This window comes from Pan paniscus, chromosome 11 (assembly GCF_029289425.2).
Source record: "Pan paniscus chromosome 11, NHGRI_mPanPan1-v2.0_pri, whole genome shotgun sequence".
Classification (NCBI taxonomy): Eukaryota; Metazoa; Chordata; class Mammalia; order Primates; family Hominidae; genus Pan; species Pan paniscus.
In genome coordinates, this window is record NC_073260.2 from 13,910,234 (window position 1) to 13,918,421 (window position 8,188).

General features: G+C 51.6%; 1 protein-coding gene across 7 annotated transcripts in view; it reads left to right on the top strand.

Annotated features, from left to right (window-relative positions):
- Positions 1–7,444, top strand: part of MAPKAP1 (MAPK associated protein 1) — a 265,297-nt gene extending 257,853 nt beyond the window's left edge. For all 7 annotated transcript variants that reach the window (XM_034929066.3, XM_034929065.3, XM_063594202.1 and 4 more), the window contains 2 exons: positions 1,331–1,428; positions 6,901–7,444. In XM_034929066.3, coding sequence (XP_034784957.1) covers positions 1,331–1,428; positions 6,901–7,026 — 224 coding nt within the window. In that variant the 3' untranslated portion in view covers positions 7,027–7,444. The remainder of the gene's footprint in view (positions 1–1,330; positions 1,429–6,900) is intronic.
- Positions 7,445–8,188: the final 744 nt, after the last annotated feature.

The following is an 8,188-nucleotide window of genomic DNA, read 5'->3' on the forward strand; positions in this document are numbered from 1 at the left end:
TCACCTGCTGCTCCTTGGTCTAGGAAGGTTTACTGAATACTGACTACGTGTCTCTCTTGGGCACTGTTCCTTTGCTTGCCAGTAATGGAAACCAACTTCAGTAGCTTAAGGCGAAAGAAGAATTTCTTGGAAGGCCACAGGGGTCTCCTAGAACCCAAGGATAACAGTGCCGATAGGCCGGGGCAGCCCCCATGGGCCTGAGCCTGGGAGTCCCAAAGCCCCTCATCTTATTCTCAGTCCTTGTGCCAGTTTAGACAGCCCAGCATCTATGTCTGCATTTATAAGAGGGAATCCGATTGACCTGTCTGGACATAAAAGGACAGGCCCAGATAATGTAGCCATGGCTGCAGGTATGATAAAACAAGCAGGTTCCTTTGGAGGGCCACGGTACCGTGTGGTAGGCCCACACAAGAAGTGTGCCTAGAAGTGTGGTTATGAAGACTCACCCAAGAAGGCGCCAGCTGAGCTGAGCCACCCAGGATCAGCAGATCTTTCCCATCCAGGTCAGTGAGAGAGGACATCCCAGGCTTGGGGAAGAACCTGTGTAGAGGCTGGTGTGGCAGGTGGGAGTGTGCAGCACTCTGGCAGCCTGTGGCCTGTCGGGGCAGCGGAGTGAGATGAGGCTAGACCAGGAAGCAGTCCCAGAAATGACAAGTGTCATCCTGAAGGTGGTAGGACGGGGCATGGAGAATGGAGACCTAGATCAAATTTATATTCAGAAGCTCTGCCCCCTGGAGTCGGTCGCTTTGTGAGGTGCCCGCTTTCCATGGTGCCCCCCCTGCCCCCATCCTCCCAGGGTTGAGATGACCTGAGGCCTTTGGGAGCAGCTTCCAGCAGGGTCTAAAACTGGGATTCCCCCTCTCCAGGCAGGAGTCCTCTCCCAGCAGGAGCCCAGGCTGTGGGAGCAGCCTCATAATAGTGTGGCTTTTGACCCTTCTCCTTCCTGTTGCTCATTTATCTGACTTTAAACACAGTTAGTTTATTTTTAGAGTAATAATGTGGAGCTAATTAGCCTTCTCCCTTAAAAACGCCACCTTTTGCATGTAATTATCATATAGCAGCAGTTCCGTCAAGCCTTCCTAGCGTGGCATTCCCCTGAATGCATTCCAGAGTGGAATGGGACCTAACTGGCTGTTGAGTCTTTAAAATTTTTTCATTGTCCGTTTTATACCCAGCCTGTAATGAGAAAACGAACTACTCCTGGGAAGACTAGGTGCTGCTCAGCCTCCACTTGCTCTCGCTCGAGTTGGAATGATAGGGGAGAACATATGGAGGCCCCCGCCATAGTTAACTCACCAGAACCCCTCAACACAGTTTTCTGTCTCTGCAGGTCACGCAATATTTAAACTCACATATCTAAGCAATCACGACTATAAACACCTCTACTTTGAATCGGACGCTGCTACCGTCAATGAAATTGTGCTCAAGGTGAGTATTCCTTCTTGAACCAGAGACAGGGTAGGTGGGTCCAGCTTCTCTTCAGGCTGTTTCCGGCATGGCCGCAGCCCCACCCACTCCGCAGCTCTATAGAAGGTTCCCGGGCCCAGTTTGGCAGAGGAGGAGTGTCACGGCTTGCCAGCCACCCAGGGGTGAGTGCCTGTGCCAGGGCCACACCAGCCCCCGCTCAGCTGCTCTGCACCTGCTTCAGTCAAAGCAGGACCCTTTTCAGTTTCCTCCCAATCCCAATAACCCTGGCTCTTCTTGTATTTGTTTATTCCTTTTATGTACTCTTTATTTTCCTGCAACCATTGTCAGGAGCTCCTTGAAGCTCCTGGAGCAGACTCTGAGGAAATTATTATTGTTTTGAAGATAATTATGCTGAAGGTGATTTTAGCAACCTGTTCTAAACATACCTAACTTTCTGCTAGACTTGTATGTCACCATACCTAAACAGTATACTCACTGAGCACCTTCCGTGTGCCTGGCCACGGCCTGGGATGCCACGGTGACAGACTCTGTCCCTGCCCCTGGAGAGCTTTTCCTCTACCGGAGGAAACAGGCATAAAACACAAAATTACAAAGAGATTGTTAGTCTCAAAGGTGTGGGTGTGTCACAGTAAACTGACTTGGGGTGGAGGTATGGAGGCAGGGAGAGCTGAACCCTGAAGGATGACTGAAAAGGCACAGATGTTGACCAGGTAAAGAGAGAGGAAGCATCACAGACAGGCAGCCTGGGAATGGGCTGAGGCAAGGCAGGCACAGGGGGATGGGGGGCTGGCGGGGCTGGCGGGGCTAGGCCGTGCAGGGCCTTGCAGAGTGGAGTGTGGCTGAGAGGAGCTCTGCTTGGCATGGGAGCCTCCAGGGGTCTTGCGGATTTGGGAGGTCTGGGATAGGACCCGAGATCATACGTTTCCAAGAAGCACCAGATGCTGCTTTGGCCGCTGGTCTGGGCACCACACTCTGAGTAGCCCTGGACTAGGGGTCTCAGCCTCTCCCAAGCAGAGAATCCTTTCTTCAAGCCAAATCTTCCATAGGTTGATCAGATAGGAAAAGCAGCTGCTGTGGCAGAGCAGGGGCGAGGACCAGAGAGGGCTCCCCCACCCCTAGTTGTGTGATCCTGGCTAGTCACATCACCTTTCTGGGACTCAGTGTCCCCACCTGTAAAGTGGGGATCATGGTACCTATGCTACCCCACCCCACCAGGGCTGCTAGAGTACAAGTCAGATGAGACATGGTAAACCTATGTAAGTTATCATTCAGTCTCTTCTTAAGAGTTGAAGTAATCACATAATAGCAGAAGTAGCGAAGATATGCTGAGGGACTGCACAGTGCAGGACCTGGGCCAGAGGCTCCACGTGTCCCATCACAGTGCATCTTCACAGCTCTGTGAGATCATGAGATAAAGTTGTTCCCATTTCCCGATGAAAAGTGAGGCTCAGGAATAAAGTAGCAGAGCCAGGATCATGACTCTGGTAAGTTGGCAGAACCAGAACTTGCCCCCAGATTTGACAAATTTCAGACTTGTGTTTTAATTCCCCAGATATGCATGACCTAAGAGTTGTGTGGGAGATTTCAATGAAATAGAATTGCGATCCAGGAATATATTGAGACACATTCCCCATGACTGCAAAAGATTTTCAAAAGGAGTAGGTAGCAATTTAAAACAGCAGCTGGAAGGACAGTTTGGAGCAGACAGAGTAGCATGATTAGCTGGATGAAAGGGAGAGGGTTCGTAGACCAGCCTGATCAGAGCTCCCCCTTGGACCAAGGAGTGGGGACACGGGCCTGCCTGAGAGTGCTTGCAGCCAGCGAGCTTCGAGTTACCCACTGGAGCATCACAGACAGCACGGGCCCCTTGTGCAGAGTGTTCAGGGACCTGGCAGAGAAATATTCCATTACCCCGATAGGGGCTGGACTTTTTTTTTTTTTTTTATAGCCAGCATTAAAATATTCAAGACTTGAGAAGGATTCTAGTAAAATTATAATCCCATGTTTGACATCAAAATAATTTTCACAACAGCAGATTGATGACAGAAACACAGGTTTATGACTTCAGTATGAGACTGTGGAAGATCAAGTGCAGAGAAATCATTTTACAGGTCCAAATGCTCCCTCGAAGCAGATGCTTCTCTGCAAAATCCGTGAGGTCTGTCACCTTCCCTAAAGTGTCTGTTTCCATATCAAAATATTTGCAGAAATATTGCATCATGCACAAGACTCCAGAAGAGTTGTAGCATACCCCAGGCCTGATTTACTTAGAGCTAATGATCATGAGCCTGATGGAAGATGAGATAGTACTTCTCCCACCTCTGATTTTTTTTTTTTTTTTTTTTTTTGAGACAGAGTCTCACTCTGTTGCACAGGCTGGGGTGTAGTCGTGTGATCTCTGCACACTGCAACCTCCACCTCCCGGGTTCAAGTGATTCTCCTGCCTCAGCTTCCCGAGTAGCTGGGATTACAGGCACCCGCCACCAAGCCCGGCTAATTTTTTTCTATTTTTAGTAGAGAACGGAGTTTCACCATATTGGCCAGGCTGGTCTCGAACTCCTGGCCTCAAGTGATCTGCCCACCTCAGCCTCCCAAAGTGCTGAGATTAAAGACATGAGCCGCCAGGCCCGGCCCCATCTCTGATTTTTATAGCAATTGGAATACTTAGTTTTATCCACCATTCCTGCAGTGTCCTGAGTGTGTCTTTGTGAGCTTTGCACCAGTACCAAGCAACGGAAGCCCAGCCCTGTGTCCAGGAGCTTGGGAGAAATGTTGTTGCCATCAGAAGCTCTTGAGGAGTCAGTTTAGACTCTAGTAATGCATGCTGTTGTTCTAGAATTCAGGAATTTTACATAAAATGAGAGCTTAGATGGAAATTGAAGGGAGGAAATAAGAGCCACAATCTGATGTCAAATAAACAATCATGAACAAGCAAAGCCTCCATCGAGCTTTTTGCGCTTGTAGAAATAGGAACGTCTCCCATTTATTGGACACCAGCTACATGCAATACATCTAATGTCCATTATCTTGTTTAATCTTCCTGACCGCCCTCCAGAATGTAGACATTGTCCCCATTTTATAGAAGAGGAGATGGAGGCCCAAGGTCACAGAGCACACAAGGGTGGAGCCTCTACTTGAACCTGGCCCGAGAAGCTCCAGAGCTGCCCTCTTCCCATCAAGATGTCACTGAGCTAAGCCATGGGTGGTCCCTAATTCCACAGGCTTTGAGATGAATCTCAGAGGAGTTGTCGGGCTCTTCAAATCAGGTTCTTCTCGTGATCGAGTGATGGAGGCTGTGGCTTTATTGACCATGAAAACTCCCTATATTTTTATGCCTTAAGCTGTAAAATGCGTTGAAAGTGAAACACTCTATAGTGCGTAGAATTGTGCCAGTTTTAAGCCACAGCATATTAACCAGCTAATGGCAGAGCAAAGGGCGTTTTTATCTTTTGATTATTACATTAATCTTCCATTAACATTATCTATGTGATTATCACAAAGCACTGAAGATAATAAATTTGGGAAATAGTTGGCTTGTTAAGGATCATTTTTAAATGCTTTTGTCAAGTTATATGTGCCAAAAATACACTGAAAACACTAGGTTGGCTGAGTGTGCAAACAGTATAATCCAAAGATTGCTTGTATTAAGAATGATAAAACCTCTTATTTCCATACACTGTATTGTCCCAAATCATCAACCTGGCCCTGCGGTCCTCATGATTTATTGCTCTCAGCTGGTAACTTGGCGAGGCAGCGGGCAGAGCGTGTCAGGCCTTCTGTACTCACGCACCAGCCTTTTAACGCCTGCTGCTCCAACCAGCAGAGCAGAAAGTTGGGAGGGACAGTGTTGAAGCCTCGGCCATCTGAGGCGTTGCCATCTCGCGCTGCCTCCCCTGGGAGCCCTCTGGTTCCTTCTCGGAGTCAGCAGAAGCTCCTCTCCCTCTGGCACAGGACACATGGCCCTCGGAGTAGAATCAGCAGAGGCAGTGGCTGGCCTCTCTTGTCAGAAATATTCAGCCTTCTAGTCAAAACTTTTAGATACTTGCAGGTGAAGAGAAATAGCGTCTGTTCACCAAAAGCCCCAGCCAGAGGAGCAGAGGAGGTGAGAGGCTGCGGAGCAGGAAGGGGTGTTTGCCAAGCGCCTGACACCTTCTAGCTTTGTGACCTTGACTAAATGACATTATTGTCATTGGCCTTGACTTCCTCACCTGTGCATGGGGATGACAGTGGCATCTGTCTCAAGGTTATTGTGAAGATTCCATGAGCGCTGAAAGGCACTCTGAGCAGTGCCAGTTGCCACCACTGATTTCACACTGCTGCTGCCGCCCATGCCCAGGCACAGGCTGTCCTCAGCACTGGGGCGTGTGCATCCCACTGTAGCACCCCTCCCTGGCTCCCACCACCTCATTTCACTAAGCCAGCCAAGCTCTCGCAGTTCCAGGGACACTCCCTTGCGGTGTGCCCCTGCTGTGCCTTGATGCATGCCGCGTCTCTCCTCCCCGTTGCGCACTCAAAAACTCCTGTGTATCCCTCAAAAGCCTGCTCACTCTTTTCCTCTGGAAGCCTTCCCTCCTCCACATCTCCCTGATACTCAGCCCCATTCCTTGGTGCTCCTCTTTGCCTGCTGCGGTGCTGGTTCTGCTGCTGGACACTCACTCACCAGGCAGCAAGCTCCCCAGGGCCAGGACCAAGTCTCAGCGTTGTAGCGCTGGGGAAGTGCCTGGCGGTGCAGCTGCTACACAGAGTGGAAGATGCACATGCGACTCCGGGCAGACTCCCAGGGCTTCGTGGAAGCAGCAGCGTGCAGAAGGCCTGAGAGGAGCCCAGTAGGCAGCCCCGCCCTTCACACAGGGCTCTCTCAGCCCCCCTCACAGCTCTCACCCTGACTTCCGCGTGGCCTAGGCCACTTTGGCCTCCCTCTCTGAGCCTCTTTCCTTTTTGTCAAGTGAGCCCTGCCTGGCTGGGCACTCATGAGCCCTGAAGGAAGCACTGTGGTGGGAAGCTCTGCGCCTGGCTGGTGGGAGGCTGGATGGAGAGCCTGTCTTGGTTTGCTTTTCATCCCTGTGTTCTCGGCCTTCACACAGGGAAAGGCAGGCTCAGAGAGGTTATGTGCTTGTCCAGGTCACACAGCAGGTGGGAGGCATAGCCAGGCAGCCCAGGGCACAGCCTTCCGGGAGTGGCTCACGCCAGGAGGGAGCATGGGCTCCGGAACCTGAAGAGCTCGCCGCTCACCGACTGGGAAGCCTGGACTGGCCACTTGGCTTCTCCAAGCCTCTGTTTTCCCATCGTAGAGCGGCGGCTCTGGGCCCAGCCGCTACCAGGTTGCTGTGATGACTGGACTCCTTCCACACGACAGCACCTGGCCCTGAGGCACCCAGCCCAGGTCAGGGCCTTCCCTGCCACCCCCTCCGATGCCCTGGGTGGGTAGGGAGCGGCTGGCAAGGTGACCGGGCTGTGTGCTCTTGTTTCTAGGTTAACTACATCCTGGAATCGCGAGCTAGCACTGCCCGGGCTGACTACTTTGCTCAAAAACAAAGAAAACTGAACAGACGTACGAGCTTCAGCTTCCAGAAGGAGAAGAAATCCGGGCAGCAGTGACACTGGCCTCCAGCCTCAATCTGTTCCGTAGCTCAGAGCCTGCCTGCCAGGGCCAAGTGCCCTAGAGCCCACCCGGTGTCCTGAAGTCCTCGGGGGGAGGCCAGCCCCTGGCTCACTGGCACAGGGCAGGTGGGCTCTCGGGGAAGGTGTCGGGGGCCCCTTGGAGGGAGCACTGGGGACATTGCCATGGGACGGAAGTCTGCTTGGCAGTGGCTTTGATAAGCGATGCTTGGGGGTCAGACCACCCCCTAGAGGAGCCACGTGCCACCCAGCCACCTTCACTGCCTGCCACCCTGCCCGAGGATGTACAGAGCCGTGCCCACACATTTCCTTGCAACTTGATCAAGTTTCTTAAAGCAAACAAAGAACAAAAATGTACATTTCTGTTTTTCCTTTTAATAAACAGGTGTACTCTTTATCATGGTTGGTATGATGGACCATTCTTTGGGGCGGAGGATTGATTATGTTACTGTCTTTAAAATCTGTTCCCATATTGAACAGGCAGATTGGAAAAGCTGTGGTTCGATTTCTCAGAAGAAATGTTTAGGTCTTAGTCGATAGTTTTAACTATGCCATTTGTTCAAATGAATGCATTTGCTTCGAGGGTAGTGTCTTACTAAAAGTTAGGAACAGAGACCTAGTGGTGTGTCACTTTCCCCTTCAGCACACCCCAGCTTCTGACCTCAGAGCCCAGGAGCTGCGTGGACAGTGTGGGGTGCCGGGAGGAGGGGCGGTGGCTGGTCCTCAGGCACGCTGCACTCCCAGCCAGACATGGTCTTTCCGTTTCTTAAGTAGCAAGTGTAGGTTTCAGCTGGCAGTTCCACCTGCACGTGGATTTTCCCGGGATTGGAATCGTCTCTGCTTCGCTGCCTTGGAAGGGGCCACATTCCCCTTTCCTCTTCTCCTTTCAGCGCCTGCCTCCTTTTTCAAGCAGGCGGAAAGCTGCTGTTTCTCACGTTTCAGGGAGAGGGGTGAGCGGAGGGAGACCTGTGTCCGTGCCGTCCGGCTCCCTGGGTGGGAACAGGCAAGGGATCAGATGCCCCTGACACCACGCCTCTGGCCACACCAGATGCCTCTGCAGTCCTCGACAGCCTCTTCAGTGTCCCTCCTGCGGTGATGTCCTTTCTTACTGTCCCCAGCCAGGGCCGGGGACCGGTGTTTC